At 38.1% G+C, this 20,385-nt stretch overlaps 1 protein-coding gene across 1 annotated transcript in view; it reads right to left on the bottom strand.

The window, feature by feature from the left end:
- Positions 1-20,385, bottom strand: part of SPTLC2 (serine palmitoyltransferase long chain base subunit 2) — an 89,478-nt gene that overhangs the window by 14,726 nt on the left and 54,367 nt on the right. The window contains exons 10-11 of the mRNA XM_024737797.1: positions 3,310-3,445; positions 526-655 (exon numbers count right to left, since the gene is read on the bottom strand). Of these exons, the coding sequence (XP_024593565.1) occupies positions 526-655; positions 3,310-3,445 (266 nt within the window). The remainder of the gene's footprint in view (positions 1-525; positions 656-3,309; positions 3,446-20,385) is intronic.

The following is a 20,385-nucleotide window of genomic DNA, read 5'->3' as shown; positions in this document are numbered from 1 at the left end:
GCAAAGATTGCCATTAAATAATTACAGGTGTAAAGAATTTCCTAGGGGAGAGTCTTAGGATTTCCAGAAATATCTAGCCAAGAGGGTTTGGGAAAACCCTTGAGCAAGTTTCTTTTAAGTGGAGATGTTAAGAATGAGTAGCAGTCAGCCAGGCAAAGGGGAGAGAAAGGTCAAGAGAGAAACTGCCACAGACAGAACAACACACAAGAAAGCTCAGGGGAGAAACAGCTAGAGTAGAAAGAGAATGTAGAGCTGTAGAGATCATGAGAGAGAGTGGAACAAGATGAAGCCAGAAAATTCCCTAGAGCCCTGATCATGCAGGGTCTGGTGGGTGATGCTAACAGTTTTGCAATTTTTTGTAAATAGCAATTGTATTAAGCAGCATTGTGCACTCCCTCCTCTACTTCACCAGTGAATACCTCAGGTGCTCAGAGAGCATCAGGACCAACAGATGATTAATTTCATCTGATATACAGGCCTTCTTAGTATAAGGTATATTATATCAAAGTGAAAATGTCTACTTACAGTATCAAGCATTTCTTTGGTATGAGCTGCTGACAGGCAAAACCTGGCTCTGGACTCAATGATTGGGGTAGCAGGAAATCCTACCACAACTACACCGATATTCCGCTTCAGCATCTCCCGTCCAAAGGCGCTGCAGAGGGAAAACAAGAAAAGAAACCAGGAAGAATAATAAATCACACAGTACAAAGGCCTGAATGATGTAAACTCTTGGGTGATACAGGCACCAGACAGTTCTATTAGGAATTTCTTCTAACTTCTATGAAAGTTAAAATTGACAGTTTACAAAGACTTCTTTTATTCAATCCTAAAGTGGTCTTCTCCCAAATAGTTTCCTTCAGAAAGGTGAAAGAATATTGTTGGCACAGACCAATTTTTAATAGGGCTTGCCTAAAGTAATTTGCAACTGTAGCCTTAAGGTGTCACTGACATGTAACAGTGGTTCAGAGGTTTCAAAATGAACTTGAGTTTAAAACCTGGTCCTTGCAGGCTTGGCAGTTTAAAAAATTCTTAAGCTTAAGGATGCAAAGGATCTGGACATCTTTCTGCTGGCAGAAAGGCCAAGCACTACTAGCCTTCCAGACCAGGCATTTTTTGGATGGACTTAAGTGTTGAGCTGTCTTTGTAATTCAGGGATTCCTTTGGTGTTTGTGAGGCCAGCTCATCCCCAGACTTCAGATGACCACCCAGACCACACAGTTCTTGTTTAACCCCCCATCCCAAGTCAAACTCGTGGCATGTGACCTTACTCTACATCTGTATCTTGCCTAATTAACACAATTCTAACTTTCATGTAAATTTTGTTATTTACTAAATTATGTTATTCTTTGTCCTTTTCTCTTGTTGACCTACCTTATTCCTTTCTGACTTTTCCCTTAGCTGTTTAAAGCATTTGTTTGAGAATAAAAAATTCCACTCACTTTAGTAATAGCACCAGCTTTCCCCACTCCTAGTAACAGTACATCCTCTTCAATGTGTTTCCTTTGTGTCAGGCCAAGTCCTGCATCTTTAGCACATGCTCCCGAACTGTCTAGTGCTTTATTCCAATTCTGCCTTACTCTCTCTAAATCTTAATTATAATGTACATAGTCAGTTTCACCTGTATAGAATAAATTAGACACAGTCCTCTCTAAAGAAAGCGTTCTAGACTAAGTCAATCCTCCAGAACAGGTAACTTTTTGAGTTTATTTATGATGATAATTCCATTTAAGGAAGAATGAGGGAAATCCTACACCTCTGCTTTGGTGTAGGATTCCCTCATTTCCTCCATCTCCTCTGAAGGCCATAATGCCAATTGCCCATATGACTTCCTACTGGAAACTAAACTCCTCTTTTTCCCTCAATGAGCACCCTTTCCCAATATCCCCCATTCACTAACTTTGGAATCACCATACTTCCAGGTTCCCTGATTTAATTTTCCCTCCTATATTCACTTTAATCAACATTTATTGAGTGCAAGGGGCTGTGGTGGGCGCTGGGGATTCAAAGATGAATAGAAATATTTGCTCCTTTAATGAGTTCCATTAAACCTGAGAAATGATCCTTACTCAATTTTATATTTACAATCCAGTCAAAACTCACAAATCTGAAAAGATGTGCCTTTTTTACTGAACCTATACTAAGCAGATGACTCCTTTATTTTATTTTTAAAATAAATTTATTTATTTTTGGCTGTGTTGGGTCTTTTTTGCTGTGCATGGGCTTTCTCTAGTTGCGGCAAGTGGGGTCTACTCTTTGTTGCAGTGCGTGGGCTCTAGGTGCGTGGGCTTCAGTAGTTGTGGCACATGGGCTCAGCAGTTGTGGCTCGCAGGCTCTAGAGCGCAGGCTCAGTAGTTGTGGTGCATGGGCTTAGTTGCTCCGCGGCATGTGGGATATTCCTGGACCAGGGATCAAACCCGTGTCCCCTGCGTTGGCAGGCGGATTCTTAACCACTGCGCCACCAGGGAAGTCTGACTCCTTTATTTTATATCTCTGGTGCAATTTTGCACATAATTATTTTGCAAATAATTAGATTTGTCCACTTCATATCTGCTTTTCATATATATTTTGGTTTCGTTATACATCTGTACTTCTCAAATACACTGAAAGCTATTCCAGGGCAAAGATTTCCATTATACACGCCTTGCACAAGCCAGAGAGGCTGGTGTGAAGTGCACATCGGACCTCATGGCTCACTGTTCCCCCCTGGGCACTGCACTTCAGCTCCACTCACCTCCTGCTAGTCTTCCATCAGCTAAGTATGTTCCTGCACTGTGGCCTTTGCGCAGAAGCTTCTTCCTCCAAGTGGCTAACTTGCTCGGCTAGTTCAAGCTCAGATGTCATCTTTCCTTACCCCTGAGGCTGTCGAGGGTGACCACCCCATTTAATACTGTAATCTGCCCACCCACAGTGCACTCTCAAACCCCATATCCTGCTCTATTTTTTCCTATAGCCCTTAACACTTTCTGGCATATTACATAATTTCTTTATTTATTATGTTTGTCTGACTCCTGCCCCAGTAGAGCATAACCCCACAAGGACATGGATTTTTCTGTGTTTTGTTCACTGATCTATCTCAATCCCCCAGAAGAGTGCATTAAACTCAAATGTTTGTTTAAGGAAAGACTAACAAGTTAACATATTTTACAAATTGGAATCCACTTGTTTAATCTACGGCAGATCTAGCAAACAAAGGTTAACATAATGAGGCCGAGACAATTTTACCTAACAAAATATATAAGCCTGGTCTCACATCATGGTAAACCTTAAGTCTAATAAGAGGGCAATCTGTAATCTGCAAAAAGGTACCCAATTTTGGCTGGCATGTAGAGCATCAGAGGCACCACTGGAGAATCTTCATTTCCATAGATGATGAAGCCCATATTTTTCAGACGCCTCCTGAAATATCTGACGTTTTCAGCTAACTGCTGTATACACTCTTTGCCTGGAAAATCATGGGGAGGGAAACAAAATAATATTAAGAAAGAAGAAGTGGAAAAAGACAGCAATCTCCTCCATCTCTATTCTATCAATCAATTCTATGTTTTGTTTCTTCCTTTCCCATATAAAATATTTTTGCACAGTAAACTGTATGGAATATAAGTAGAAACAAATATATCTTGCGTTTGTATTCTGTCATAGTAGGTGTTGGTAGCAGATTTTATAGTAATGTACAAAATAAAGTTTAATGACCAGTATTTCCATGGCACATTAGCATCTTCAAACATTTTCATTGATACTACCTCATTTAACACTCTACCACCCCTTTACAGTAGGTTGGATAATTATTATCATTTTCATTTTATATATTAGGAGACTCACAAAGGTTGTGAGTGGCCTACAGTTACACAATACTGAGTGGCACAGTTGACTAGAAGCTAGGCCTCTCAACTTCAATATTCATTCCAAAAACCGTGCTGCAAATAATTTTACACATAAGACCAGAGACAGAACCATTCAGAGCCCCATATTTTCCTCTTAAGAGTTTATGTTACCATTTCCCTAAAACTTCTACCAGACAGCAATAGCATACACATATAATAATGTAAAAATCATATTTTTAATCCTCCTTTGTTCATCTTCCCTAAAACACAAATGGATTAAGACACACATTTCTCTAACTGCTGACTGACTAAATATTTGGCCTGGTTTTGACTTTATGGTAGGTCAATCTATGAACAGATGTCCAAAAACAATCGTTCTGTTACAGAGAGCAAGACATAAATTCAAAAGATCAGCTTGCAAAGGGCTAAGAACTGTTTTATGGTTTTCTAAATCACAAATACTCACAAATAAGAAAACGTTGCAGTCATTTTCACATATATTAGAAAGCCAGCAAATTCATATTTTAAAAAATACAACCATACAGTTCAAAGGTAATAAGTTAATCAATTGCAAATACAGATGACTAACAAATGTCCTTAGAATCAAAACACTAACATATCCGTCATTGATGGGAAACTACTCTAGATAAGTTTGCTACAAATAACCCCAAATTAATACTCTATATGTAAATAATTTCAAGTTGACCGGAGAAGCACATACAAGCTTAGATTAGTTTAGTGTGAACACTGAAGAACATCACTTAAGTTATGACATACATCTTACACATATTAAAACAGACATTAAGGTATGTTAAGTTTATGTTGACAACTGATGAGCCACGTACTCTAATTTTCCCCTAGAAATACCAACACATGCTTACTCTACATTTAGAATAAGAGACTTCCACTTCCAGCCATGATAAAGTACTAGGAACCGGATTTTCTTTCCTGTTTGTAAACAACAGAAAGCTGGACAGAGTATATTACAAAATGGTTTTCAGACATTGGGCCCCAGGCAGTGGGGGACTGTGCTGCTGCAGAGAAGGGAAAACAGAAGTGAGTCTCTGGATTGTCCTCATACCACCTGGAGACAGGTCCCGGGCTGCTCCTGGAGTGGGGACCTAGTCTTGTCAGTCGAAGACATCAGATTTTGGAGTTGGGGAGGCTAAGGTGGCTAGAATTTACTGGGCACACAACAGGGGAGGAGGAAGGTGCATAGAGAGACCTTTGGGGGTCTACAGAAGAGCATTTGGCAAAGTGCTGATCTGAACACGTATGAGAAGAAACTATGAGGGGCTGGAGAAAGCTCCAACAGAAAGCAGCAGACTGAACAATTCCCAGCACTCATACAGTTGGGAATAGCTTCTATTTTCACCAACCAAAATGGAAAGACCTCAGAATCACATTAGTAGTGGAGCTAAATTAGCCCTAGACTAAAACTTGCTCTAGCCCACCCTAACACCCCTTAAAAGCAAGTCTTAAAAGGATCCAATTGATTCCAAGAACAAAGTCCAACATTATTACCTAAATGAATACAAAATGCAGCCCCTAGTAATGTAAAATTCACAATGTGTGACGTATAATAAAAAATTCTAGGTTCCCTGGTGGCGCAGTGGTTGAGAGTCCGCCTGCCGTGGTCCCCAAAAAAAAAAAAAAAAAAAAAAAAAAAAAAAAAAAAAAAAAAAAAAAATTCTAGGCATTCAAAGAAACAGGAAAATATGACCCACCAACTAGGAGAAAAGTCTATCAATAGAAACAGACCAGAAATGACAGAATATTAGCAGACAATGATACAAAAATGCTATTATAAATATACTCCATACATTCAGAAAAGTAGAGGAAACATGATGAAGACAGAAAGAAAATACATAAAAAGGGAACAACTGAGACATGCAAAAATGATGAATCTCAAAAGGATTATGTTAAATGAAATAAGTCAGACACAAAAGACTATACTCTTGTGATTCATTTATAGGAAATTCTTAAAAAGACATAATTACAATGATAGAAAACAGATTAGTGGTTGCCAGGGAATGGAGAGAGGACTGACAGCAGAGCGGTATGAAGGGGACTTTTCAGGGGTGACAAAAACATTTTATACTTCAGTTATGGTATGGTTACATGACTGTATACATTTGTCAAAACTCATGGAATTACACACTTAAAATCGGTGAATTTTATTGTATATAAATGATATTAAAGGTTTTTAGAAACTGTGTGACACATCTGCTAATTTAGTGTACATTAATTTTTCCTGCACCACTTGTTATTTTACAACTTGCTACCTTTTTCTTATCACAAACTACCTTTTGTTAAAATATTTTTTTCTTATTCCAAGATTATCAAGAAAAATTATCAAGGAGAAGAAGAAATGCTAAGAGATTTAGACCTTACCTTTTCCACCTATGGCTATATCATTCTAAGCAAGTTCCCTGTAACAAAAGCAAGTGGAAATCTCAGTCTCACCATTCATTGTCATCTGTTCCTTGACAAGAAGAGTCCCAAAAGAAAACACATCTAAAATAACATTCACAGGCAAAACTGGAAGATACTGAGAATAGGCATTTAAAATTCCTGACTTATATATCCTTATTATTGCTGAATAGTATTCCTTACCAAAGATATACCACAATTTGTTTACCCATTTATGTGTTAATGGACATTAGAGTTGAGATTACCAACTTTCATTTTGGCAGTTATAAAGTTCAGATTTAAAAGAATTCCCTGGCAGTCCAGTGGTTAAGACTCTGTGCTGTCAACGCAGGGGGCACAGGTCTGATCCCTGGTCAGAGAACTAAGACCCCACATGCCATGTGGTGCAGCCAAAAAATTAAAAAAAAAAAAAAATTCTCTCCTAAATAGAGGATGTGGATAAAAGAGACCCTTGTACACTGCTGGTGGGAATGTAAATTGGTGCAGACACTATGGAAAACAGTATGGAGGTTCCTTAAAAAACTATTGATAAAAATAGAACTACCATATAATCCAGCAATTCCACCTCTGGGTATATATCTGGAAAAAAAGAAAACACTAATTCTAAAAGATATATGCACCCCAATGTTCACAGCAGCACTATTTACAGTTGCCAAGACATGAAAGCAACCCAAGTGTCCATCAACAGATGACTGGATTAAGAAGATATGGAATATATACAATGGAATATTACTCAGCCATAAGAATGAAATAATGCCATTTGCACAACAGGGACGGACTTAGAGAATATTATGCTTAGTTAAATAAGTCAGACAGAGAAAGACATATACTATATGGCATCACTTGTATGGGCATATATCTGGAAAAGACGAAAACTCTAATTCTAAAAGATACATGCACCCCAGTATTCACAGCACTATTTACAACAGCCAAGACATGGGAGCAACCTAAATGTCCATCGACAGATGAATGGACAAAGATGTGTGTGTGCAAGTGCGTGTGTTTGTGTATACACACACACAGTGGAATATTACTCAGCCATTAAAAAAAAGAACTAATGCCATTTGCAGCACCATGGATGGACCTAGAGATTATCATACTAAGTTCAGACAGAGAAAGACAAAATCATATGATATCACTTATATGTGGAATCTAAAAAAATGATACAAATGAACTTATCTACAAAACAGAAATAGACTTACAGACTTAGAAAACAAACTTATGGTTACCAAAGGAGAGAGGGAAGAGGGGAGGGACAAATTAAAAGTATGGGATTAACAGATATAAACTACTATACATAAAATAGATAAGCAAAAGAATTTACTGTATAGCACAGGGAATTATACCCATCATCTTATAATAACCTATAATGGAATATAATCTGCAAAAATAATGAATCACTGTGCTATACTCCTGAAACTAACACAATATTGTAAATCAACTATACTTCAATTTAAAAAAATTCTCTCCTAAGTATTTATTTAAGCATCTTAGTCATGCCCAAATAAGGGAAGAATTACTATAATTAGCAACTAACAGCTCAGTTTCATTTGCTTCTAACTGCTTTAGGTGGATATGGTAAAAGAATGTACTACAGTTGACCCTTAATCCACATATAATTTATAGTCGGCCCTGCATAGCTGAGGTCTGCCGATTCAACCAACCAGGGACCACGTAGTATTGCAGCATTTACTGTTGAAAAATATCTACATGTAAGTGGACCCGGGCAGTTTAAACCTCTGTTGTTCACAGGTAAACTGTACTTATACTTTACACACAAAGAAACAGGCCCATAAATGTCAAACTACTTTCTCTAAGGCTTTTCATTCAGTAGGAGGAAGATCAAGGTTCTGACTCCCGTTTAGCGCTTTTTCTTCTAAACCACAGCAAGAAATTATGTACTTTTCAAACTTTAAAGTGTTTAACCCTTTATTGGGTAACAATATCTGTATTTTACTTTTTAAACGGCACTTACTAGCAATGAATAGGATAGGGATGAATGGGTGAAGGAGCCTAAGACACAAGGCAAATATGAGACAAGTGGAAAGTAGTTCTTCCAATAAACTCATCTGGAATAGCAAACTGCAATCATCACTGGTGAGTAGGGAATAAAGACTGAGGGGAAGAATCAAGACCAGGGCTGGAGAAAGAAGCAAACTCAATTAGAAATAGTGGTCATAGTGAATCCCAGAAATTAAGTGGTCTGTTTATCCAACAAAACTACTAGGCTGAACCATGAAACTGCCAATATTTGACTATTTTTGACCTTAAAAAGGCAATTTCTTCTGATTCAACCTAATAATTTCAAAGATAATAATAGGAAAAGCAGCCAAGTTAAGTTACTTACAAATCAGTAAGCTTTCGCAGTTATACGTATTGGGAAAGTGGTTGTCCCTTATTCCTGAAGTGACACTGAATTTTAAAGACAACACTGTTACCCATTTTGAATTAAATATCATATAAAATACCAGTTAATATTAATACAAGAAGCATGGTACTTAAGTCCAATCTGCTAGCTCAGTTCTAAAGAGTTTTCTTACTGCAGAGCTGCAGCAAGTATTTGGTCTAACACAAATTTAAAAACAAAGAAAGGTTAGCCTTGTTTAAAAAAAAGATACTGGGCTTTCCTGGTGGTGCAGTGGTTAAGAATCTGCCTGCCAGTGCAGGGGACACAGGTTCGAGTCCTGGCCCGGGAAGAGCCCACATGCCGCAGAGCAACGAAGCCCGTGCATCACAACTACTGAGCCTGCGCTCTAGAGCCCGCGAGCCACAACTACTGAGCCCACATGCCACAACTACTGAAGCTTGAGCGCCTAGAGCCCGTGCTCCACAACAAGAGAAGCCACCACAATGAGAAGCCCGCACGCCACAATGGAGAGTAGCCCCCACTCGCCGCAACTAGAGAAAGCCCGCGCACAGCAACGAAGACCCAGTGCAGCCAAAAATAAATAAATATATTAAAAAAAAAAAGATACTAACTCTTAAAAGGTCTTTATCCTTGCCTCAGAGAGAACACAGATGGTAATATAAGAGATCAGCACTCTTCTCTACTTTTCAAACATAAATCTTTACTTTTAAGGGTGATAAAAAGCATAAAAGCACAATGAACCTTACTGTGTTGGCTGTCCTTCTGGAATTCCTTAATACAATTTGTTAGAATGAAGCCATTTTTAGAATCTCTTCAATTAAAACCTACAGCCTGGCATGAAAGAGAGAAAAGTAAACACATATGTGTAGCTAATGTCCCAGAAAATGTAGCAGATAACTTTAACTGGTCATTTTTTAGTCCTCAACTTCTTGTAATAAATTTTATGCTAAGGAGGGAAGTAATGAATATGATGGATCAATAGGTTGTGATGGCATCATTAGTTTTAAGAAATAATGATGGCATCATTATTTCTTTTAAGGAAATAGAAAGCCTAAAAAGGGTGGAAGATGGAGGCAGAAGGAACAGCACAATTATCTACGTATTGATAACCATTATATATTGATAACTTTAAATCACTTTTACAATACAGAATTACATAGAGAGTTATATTTATTAACCACTGCTAAACAGATTTGCAGTTGTACTAACTGCATTCCAGACATTTTCAAAAGAAATATTTTTACCAAGTCTTAATCCAGATTTCTCAGGGTTCTCAGGCTTGTAATCTTAGGGTTTGAAGGAACTACTCTGTTATTACTCAAATAAAATTCTGTAAGCCCTCCCAGACAGTTATTAATCAGAACAGATGGTGTTCTATGAGATAAAAATTTTCTGAAGTCTCAGGGCCAGTTAAAAAAAAAAAAAAAGATAAGATCTATGCACAAAACAAGAAATACAAAAGGTAGCAGATATTTTGTCTTAAATGGCATTAGTGCTAACTACTCAGAACTCAGGCTTCAAAAAATATAGCAAGTACTCACCTGTTTACACAGCAATATAACTTTCAATTTAGCTGATGAGCTTTTATGTAACTTATAATCAGCAAAATGAGTTTGAGTCTGCAACTTCAAAAAAAACATTTCCGGTGTTAACCAAAATCTTTCAAAATAAAGGACACAAATATGACTGATGTTCAGTCAGAGTTGATCCCCTAACTCACATTATACTCCATTACACAGCTCCTAATCTTCTTAGATTTCCTGGATATGCTGATATAATCTGCCTTCCTGGGAAAAATAAAATAAAGTTACTGCTATTCCTCAGACTTACACTTTGCAATTAATCATAATGGGCTAGAAGAATTTGAAACTGAAGAGCTTCTTCCCCCCTCCCCACTTCTTCTTAAAGGTCATAATATCAAAGCACATACGGGTTTTCTCAGTTTAGGGTCCCCAAAACAGAATACATAGCCCCAAGAATGGTTTCAGTTAGCTTTCAGCACTAATTAGGAGTTATGGGACATAAGGCAGGATGAAATATGGAAAAATACTACCCATCACCTTCTTCTAATTTATACTATCAAAGACATTACATTATGAATATTTCACATAATATCTCTTTAATACTTTATGTCTAAGAATTGAACTTAACTATCAATCTTTCAGTTTACTCATCTGTCCAAAGACTTATTTTTACTATCTGGAAGGTTACTTTTTCTAATATATTACTTTGGTTGGACTATACTGCAAAGTGAAAAGGAACATGTTTCACTCCTGTGGTTTTTCTCTTGAAAAGCATCTTCTTTAAAAAATAGAATAAACTCAGACATCCTCAGTGTTTACTCTGCCTATGTTAAACACATGTCTCCACTGATATCTAAAACTGGAGCTTATATCTTGAAGACTTCTTATACAAGTCTTTATAGTATCAGGTAACTCAAATCACATGCAAACTATGTTTTCAAAGGCTATTTCCAAAGTAATTATGGAAGCTTCTAGTACTGACTCTCTTTAAAGCAAAGAAACTATGTAACATAGTAAGCACAGTGCCAGGCTCAATAAATGCTTCTTCATTTTCCTTTTGCCAGTAAAGCAATTTCTAATCAGGGGAAAATTATATTTAGCTTCAGCTATTATATCTCTAAATACTACCAAGTCAACTACTAACCAGCCTTACTTCCTGATAAGATACTACTTTATAGTCTTCCATAAGTGAATGGACGAACGTGTTGATTTATATTAATTTAAACGAACTTGGCATTCTCTTGCACTAGTGGTACTATATCTAAATCCAATATTAGGACAACAGCTCCATCTCCTCAGCTGGAAGTACTCTGGGCTTATGCAAAGGAGGAGTTAGGTGTGCCTTAATTACTGCCGTTATAGCAGCTCCAAGAACTGTAAATAGTTGGCATGGCAGAAAATCTCAGATGCAATCACAATGACACTTTCAAAAGAGACAAGTAAACCTGGGCTAAGAAGAAGAATTCAAATTCCTTTCTTGCTCAACACTTAAAACCACAGCATCTTTCATATACCACATCGTAGCTTCTGAGAAGAACAGACTATTAGTAGACATTCTCATCTCTCTCTTTTGGAAACAGAGGCAACTCTAAGAATTATTTTGCAGCTGAGGAAACTAACCTAAGACCCGAAGAGGTTATGTAATTCCAAGTGGAAGAACCAGGATTTGAACTCTCTGATTCTTCTGGTTTCAGACTGTTGTCTTAACCACTACTCATTGATCCACTTTGGCTTCTATATTAAGTAGAACTGACTAAAAGGAAATACTAGGAATAAAACGACCTAAGGAGGCAGAAGACCTGTACTCCAGAAACTGTAAGACACTGACGAAAGAAACTGAAGATGACAGAGACAGATGGAAAGATACACCATGTTCTTGGATTGGAAAAATCAATATTGTCAAAATGACTATACTACCCAAGGCAATCTACAGATTCAATGAAATCACTATCAAATTACCAAGGGCACTCTTTGCAGATCTAGAACAAAAAAAATCTTAAAATTTGTATGGAGACACAAAAGACCCTGAATAGCCAAAGCAATCTTGAGAAAGGAAAATGGACCTGGAGGAATCAGGCTCTCTGACTTCAGACTATACTATAAAGCTACAGCAATCAAAACAGTATGGTACTGGCACAAAGATAGACTTACAGAACAATGAAACAGGATAGAAAGCCCAGAAATAAACCCATGCACCTATGGTCAATTAATCTACAAAAAAGGAGAAAAGACAAGCTCTTCAGTAAGTGGTGCTGGGAAAACTGGACAGCTACATGTAAAAGAATGAAATTAGAACATTCTCTAATACCATACACAAAAATAAACTCAAATGGATTAAACACCTAAAATAAATGTAAAACCAGATACTATAAAACTCTTAAGAGTAAAACACAGGCAGAACATTCTTTGACATAAATCACAGCAATATCTTTTTAGATCCACCACTTAGACTAATGAAAATAAAAACAAAAATAAACAAATGGGACCTAAATAAACTTAAAAGCTTGTACACTTGAAACACTATGTATAACTGAACCACTTTGCTGTACACCTGAAACTAACACAACATTGTAAATCAACTATACTCCAATATAAAATAAAATTAATTATCTGGCTCTGCTCTCAGGAAAAGATGTGGTGCCCAGAGGCCTCCTTTCATCCTACATTCTTCTTCCCAATTTCCACTGTAAGATTTCTGTCATTCCCCCATCTTCCAAAAGGGGGCATCCTACAAAATTTTGGTCAACCATTGCCAGTGTTTCTCAATAAGACTGCTATTGGCATTTGGGGCATAACAATTCTTGGTTGTTAAGGCTGTCCAGTGCCCTGTAGCACATTTAGAATCACTGGCCTCTCGGCAATAAATGCCAATAGCATCTCTCCATAGCCCAGTCTGTGACAATCAAAAATGCCCCTAGACTTTTCCAAATGTGCCTTAGGAAGGCAACACTGTTGCTGGTTGGTTGAGAACTCCTATTGGTCCTGTTATTTCTTTATAGGAACCATGGATTTCTTTTCTTTCGTATCCTTAAACCTGAGTTGGAGATGCATTAGCTATATGATTTGGAGCATGTTTTTATGTCCCTTAGATTCAATTACCACATTTACTCTAGAGGAAGATATAAACGTAGGGCAATTTGATATATTTAGAGTACAAAACCACACATAGGAAAACCTAATATAAAAATACAAGCTAACTCATTAACAGTATATTAAAAGTACCATATACTTATGGTTAAGTAGGGCCTTTATTCAGTAGGCCCTTTCTTTATATATGTTTGGATTCCTTTCTGGAATTTTACTTCTATTTCATTAACTGGACTGTTACAAATTATTATAGCTTACATATAATTGCATGTATAATTTATATATTTATATATAAGATATATATAATTACTTGTATTTATAAACTACATATATAGCTTATATATAATAAAATTTACTCCCCAGTTCCTCTACTCTTTGGAGTTTTTCACCTCAATTATTATTATTAATTGAGATATAATTCACATCCTTTAAAATTCATCCTTCTAAAATGTACAATTCAGTAGTTTTTATCTATTCTGGACATTTCATATAAATGGAATCATATAATATGTGACCTTTTGTACTGGCCCCTTTCACCTAACATGACGTTTTCAAGTTTCATTCATGTTGTAGCATGTATCAGTACTTCATTCCTTTTTACGGCCAAATAATATTCTTGTACAAATATACCACATTTTGTTTATTTATTCATGAGCTGATGCACATTTGGGTTGTTTTTGATTTTTGGCTATCATGGATAATGCTGCTATAAACATTCCCGTGCAAGTTGTCATGTGGACATATGTTTTCAATTCTGTTGGGTATATACCTAACAATAGAATTTCTGGGTCATATGGTAACTATATATTTAACTTTTTGAGTTGGAAACTGTTTTCCAAAATGGCTGGGTTATTTTACATTCCTGTCAGTAATATGGAAGTATTCCATTTTATTAGATCCTCACCAACAATGTTATTGTTTATCTTTTTTATTTTAGCCATCCTAGTGGGTGTAAAGTGGGATTTTGTAGTTTTCATTTGCATTTTCTTAATGACTAATAGGTTGACCATCTTCTCTTCTGTGCTTTTTGGCCATCTGTGTATCTTCTTTGGAGAAGTGTCTATTCGAATTCTTTGCCCATTTTTTTTGCGGTACGCGGGCCTCTCACTGCTGTGGCCTCTCCCGTTGCGGAGCACAGGCTCCGGACACGCAGGCTCAGCGGCCATGGCTCACGGGCCCAGCCGCTCCGCGGCATGTGGGATCTTCCCGGACCGGGGCACGAACCCATGTCCCCTGCATCGGCAGGCGGACTCTCAACCACTGCGCCACCAGGGGAGCCCTCTTTGCCCATTTTTATTTTATTTTATTTTAATGATTGCTTTTATTTATCTATTTATTTATTTTTGGCCGTGTTGGGTCTTCGTTGCTGCACGTGGGCTTTCTCTAGTTGCAGTGAGTGGGGGCTACTCTTTGTTGTGGTGCACAGGCTTCTCATTGCAGTGGCTTCTCTTGTTGCGGTGCAGGGGCTCTAGGAGTGCTGGCTTCAGCATATGTGGCTCACGGGCTCTAGAGCACAGGTTCAGTAGTTGTGCACACGGGCTTAGCTGCTCTGTGGCATGTGGGATCTTCCTGGCCCAGGGCTCGAACCCGTGTTCTCTGCATTGGCAGGCGGATTCTTAACCACTGCGCCACCAGGGAAGTCCCGTCCATTTTTAAATTGAGTTGTTTAATTTGAGTTGTAAACGTTCTTTATATATTCTGGACACTAGACCCTTTTTAGATATATGGTTTGCAAAATTTCCTCCCACTCTGAGAGCTGTCTTTTCACTATCTTGCTGGAGTGTCCCTTAAAGAACAAAAGCTTTTAATTTTGATTCAGTCCAATTTATCTATTTTTTTCTTTGGTTGCTTGTTCTCTTGGGTGTCACAACTAAGAAACCACTGCCTAATCCACAGTCATGAAAATTTTACATCTATGTTTTCTTCTAAGAGTTTTATAAATTTAGGGACTTACTGGCAGTCCAGTGGTTAAGACTCTGCGCTTCCAGGTCAGGGGGCACGGGTTTGATCCCTGGTTGGGGAACTAAGATCCCACATGCCGCGCAACATGGCCAAAAAAAAAAAAAAAAATAAGAGTTTTATAAATTTAGCTCTTACATTTAGGCCTGTGATCCATTTTGAGTTATTTTTGTATATGGTGTGAGGTATGGATCCAACATCATTCCTTTGCATGTGGATATCCAGTTGTCCAAGAATCATTTTTTTAAAAGACTATTCTTTCCCCAATGAATTGTCCTGAATACCAACTAACCATAAGTAGAAAAGTTCACCTCTGGATTCTCAGTTCTATTTCATGGTTTATATATCTATACTTATGCCAGGATGACAATGTCTTGTCACTACAGCTTTGGGACATGTGAGTCCTTCAATTTTGTTTTTTTTCCGAGACAGTTTGGCTATTCTGGGTCTCTTGTTTTTCCATATGATTTTTAGGATTAGCTTGCCTATTTCTAAAAACAGGCAGCTGGGATTTTGATAGGTATGTTGTTGAATCTACATACTTGAGTATCACTACCTTAACCATAGTAAGTCTTCCAACACACGAGCACAGATATCCTGCCATTTATTTAGGTCTTCGTCCTGTTCATTTTTGTATATTTTTTTCCTTGGGTGGAATTACGTAAATATTCTCAAAATACTGAATTGAGTTGGGAAGATAGGGCAAAAGGAGGAAATGAATAAACACATTAAATATAAAATGATATGTTCCTAATTTGGAGTAAGAATAAATAATATTTCTCTTTTTTTCTACTTCCATTTCTAATATCCCCTAATGGGAATGGAATGTGTTTTTAAAGTAGTTGAAAGGTTACAAATGTTGGCAAAAAATATGGAACAATACATTGCCAGTGAGAGACTGTAAACTGGTACTTTGTTAAAAATGGCAATATATGCTGAACCTAAAGATATGCCCACTCTATGACCCAGCAATTTCATTCCTAAGTACATATACCCAACAGAGTTATGTACCAAATGGCATGCGTAAGAATGTCACTCTTGGTAACAGCCCAAATCAGGAAATAACACAATTTCCATCACCAGAATGAAAAAACTGTGTTATATGCAAACAACGGGATACTGGACAGCAATGAAAATGAATTATTGTTTCACCAAAATATGTGAATGAATCTCAAAGACATATGATGAATAAAATACACTAAATTCAAGAGTGATTGTATGTACTGTATTGTAGGTAAGATCCCATTTACATGAAGTTCAAGAACAGGCAAAACTAATATATAGTGACAGAAGTCAAAATAATGGTTATCTTTGGCAAGGAGGAATGAATTGGGAAGAGGTACAAGATAACCTTCTGGGATACTGAAAATGTTCTGCAACATGATCTGGGTGGTGATTAGACAAGTGTGCATTATCCACTAAACTGTATGTTTAAGATTTCTGCACTTCACTGTAACCATGTCAATACTTCAAAAAAAATAAAAATAAATTTTAATTATTTGGGAAGTAAACTGGAAAGAAAACTGGAATGAGGTTAAATGTCTGATCTCTCATTTTATAATCTTAAGTATATCTAACTACTATTTAATAATCACCGTTTTACTTAAAAAACAAAACCAAAACAGAACCATCTAGACATTACAGGGGTGGGCTCAAGCATTTTCCTCTTAGCCTTTGTTGTTTAAGACAAATCTAAAAAAAACCCAAACTTTTTAGTGCTGGGTGTTCCAGGAATTTGTAAGACAGGGGAAGTGTTATGAAAACAGCACTTTGGAGTTAAAGCCCTTGCCCTGAGGCAGGAAATGAAAGCATAAAGGGATTGGCCCTTCCTTTTAAAAAAAAATCCTATGGGGACTTCCCTGGTGGCGCAGTGGTTAAGAATCTGCCTGCCAATGCAGGAGACACAGGTTCGATCCCTGGTCCGGGGAGATCCCACATGCCATGGAGCACCTAAGCCTGTGCACCACAACTACTGAGCCTGCACTCTAGAGTCTGTCAGCCACAATTACTGAGCCTGTGTGCCACAACTACTGAAGCCCAGGTGCCTAGAGCCAGTGCTCCACAAGAGAAGCCACCACAGTAAGAAGCCCGCACACCACAACAAAGAGTAGCCCCCGCTCACCGCAACTAGAGAAAGCCCACGTGCAGCAACGAAGACTCAATGCAGCCAAAAATAAATACATAAGTAAAATTTTTAAAAAATCATATGAATGAACGCACAAATCAGACAATACTGGCCAAAAAATATTTATTTTTCATCTGTGCATCTACTTTCATTCCCATAAAGTTATTTTTTCCTAGGATGTTTTAGTATCAGTTTTTCTTATACATACTTTGTCGAGAGAGAGGCTGATAAAAGGGTGGCACCAAGTATTACTAACACATCTGGTTCAGACTGCCTACTGTAAGACTGCCTTTTAGGAGAGCTATGGGACATTTGCACATCCTTTAATAGGGGGAATTACTGGGATTCCTGACTCCAATTAGTCAGGAAATCAGAGTTCCAAAAATAACTTTTACTTCTTCCAAGAAAGGGGAAGTGGGTTCACAAGTGAACACTTAGATTTGACACCAACATTAATAAGAATTATTCTGTTATCTCTGAAATTTTGGGGAGCCCAGTGGAAACCAATTGAATTTTGAATCCCTATTATAATGGCTACCTATTTTTATAAAAATAAATATGCACATCTATAAAACTCAACAGAACATGTAAATTTGTTCCGCATCTTATTACTTACTCCATAAAAATGATGAACTCTTTCATCACATTCAATATTGTCAATTAAAACAAAAGTGCTCATATTTGAGAAAGATGACCAATTTATATTGGTAAGTCTATCAAGTAAGAGTTTTAAAAAAACCCTGCATGTACAGCAGTTGTGTATATGCTTCAGGATTTCTTAGAGAAACTTAAACATTAAAGAAGCTGAATTTAGGGGCTACTAACATTTTTTAAGCCTCAGGGCAGCCTAACTTTAAGATATAAAACTATTTTTTAAAAAACAGAAATCTTGTACATAAAAATAATTAAATAATAAAGATTTCATTTATTTCAGTATACATTTGCTAGAGATACAGGAGATACAAAAGTGGTATGATAGCCATTACACCAAAGGCAAAAATCTCACCAGGAAGACTACACAGAAAGGGGAGAATATATTACGTGCTGGGTAAGCACACATTAGACAAATCTATCCTGAGCATCCATCTATTATGTGCCAGACCCTGCTCTAGGCCCTGGGTAGACTGTATCGAATAAAAGACACAAAAACCCCTGCCTGCTACGAGCTTACATTCCAGTATGGGGGACAGACAACAAAAAAGATGAACGCCTCACTCAAGCACTCATTCTGCTCAAGCGCTGCCTCCATAAAGCGTCAAGACCCAAAAGCAAAGCACACCTGCATTTCCAAGGACCAAGTAAGCCAGTCTGGTTGGAGCTGAGCGAGCCAAGCAGGGAAGAGTGGGACCAGAGGAGGTCAACAAAGGGCCAAATCATAAATTTATTTATTTTACTTATTTATTTTTGGCTGCGCTGGGTCTTTGTAGCTGCACGGTCTTCCTCTAGTTGTGGCGAGCGGGGGCTACTCGTCCTTGTGGTGCGCTGGCTTCTCATTCTGGTGGCTTCTCTTATTGCAGAGCATGTGCTCTAGGCACATGGGCTTCAGTAGCTGTGGCATGTGGGCTCAGTACTTGTGGCTCACGGGCTCCAGGGCACAGGCTCAGTAGTTGTGGCACACAGGCTTAGTTGCTCCGCGGCCTGTGTGATCTTTCTGGACCAGGGCTCGAACCCGTGTCCCCTGCATTGGTAGGCGGATTCTTAACCACTGCACCACCAGGGAAGTCCAGAGGGCCAAATCAGAAGGGCCTCATAGGTCTTCATGTTAAGACTCTGACTTTAAGAAGCAGGAGAAGCCCTCTGAGAGAGTTCTTAAACAAGACTGGCATGACCGCCTATGCTTCAACAGGATCACCCTGAGTGATACATTTAGAAGAGAGTCAAAGACAGAAGCAGAGAGAGCACTGGAGAGATGACTGTGGTTTGGACTAGGGTGACAGCAATAGGTATAAAAAGTGGAGGGAGGATATATTTTGCAGGTAGACTAAACTGTTACCAATGCTTAAAGCACATAGGAAATGCTAAATAAACATTTAATGAAAGAATGAATCTTGAAAGGTGGGAGAAACCAATGTGAACTAGAGTACTCAAGAAAGGTATGAGTCACAAAATTTTACTGCTACTCTGCATGGACAGCTCCTATTCCTCATTTTCAGCATTGTTCATTTATCTGAATCCTTCTAAACCATTTTTCGCTTGACTGATCCCTCTACTGTAACTGGTTATCAAATCCAGGTGAAAGTAGACAGGAGTCTAAGTCAAATAAATAACAGTGGGGATTACAGTGAAGTAGAGAGGTTCAAAGACATTAAGGAGGCATAATCCACAGGCTCTGGTGATTAAATATATGGAATAAAAAAGGAGAGAAAATATAATAATGATCTCTTCTTCGGACAACTTCATGAATAAAAGATGCCATTATCTGAAAAAGGGAACACAAAAGAAAAAGCAGGTTTGAGGGGAAACAAATGGAAAAGGCTAAAAACTTTAGAGAAACAAAACAATTTTGGGAAACAAGTATTTTTGGAGTCTAAAGGTTTAAAATTAAGTATATCAAGACTACTGCTTCCAGGGATTTCCCTGGTGGTCCAGTGGTTAAGAATCTGCTTTCTAATGCAGGGGATGCGGGTTTGATCCCTGGTCGGGGAACTAAGATCCCACATGCCGGGTTTCCCTGGTGGCGCGGTGGTTGAGAGTCTGCCTGCCGATGCAGGGGATACGGGTTCGAGCCCTGGTCCAGGAAGATCCCACATGCCGCGGAGCAACTAAGCCCGTGGGCCACAACTACTGAGACTGCACTCCACAGCCCACGAGCCACAACTACTGAGCGCGTGTGCCTAGAGCCCATGCTCCGTAACAAGAGAAGCCACTGTAATGAGAAGCCTGCGCACCGCAACGAAGAGTAAGCTGGTGCAAAATTAAAATTGGGTTCCTCCTTAGGTTAAAAGGACAAGATTTTTCCCCCTATTCGTCTGCACTTGATAGTAAGATTATAAAAGACAGACCTTATGTTTTGTCAAAATAATCACTTACGTTCTATGTTGTCTTTATCAGATCTTTGATTATTTA

This window comes from Neophocaena asiaeorientalis, unplaced genomic scaffold (assembly GCF_003031525.2).
Source record: "Neophocaena asiaeorientalis asiaeorientalis breed wild unplaced genomic scaffold, Neophocaena_asiaeorientalis_V1.1 scaffold49, whole genome shotgun sequence".
NCBI classification, from domain to species: Eukaryota; Metazoa; Chordata; class Mammalia; order Artiodactyla; family Phocoenidae; genus Neophocaena; species Neophocaena asiaeorientalis.
Note: the sequence above shows the minus strand (reverse complement) of the source record. Positions and strands in the feature narration are given on the sequence as shown.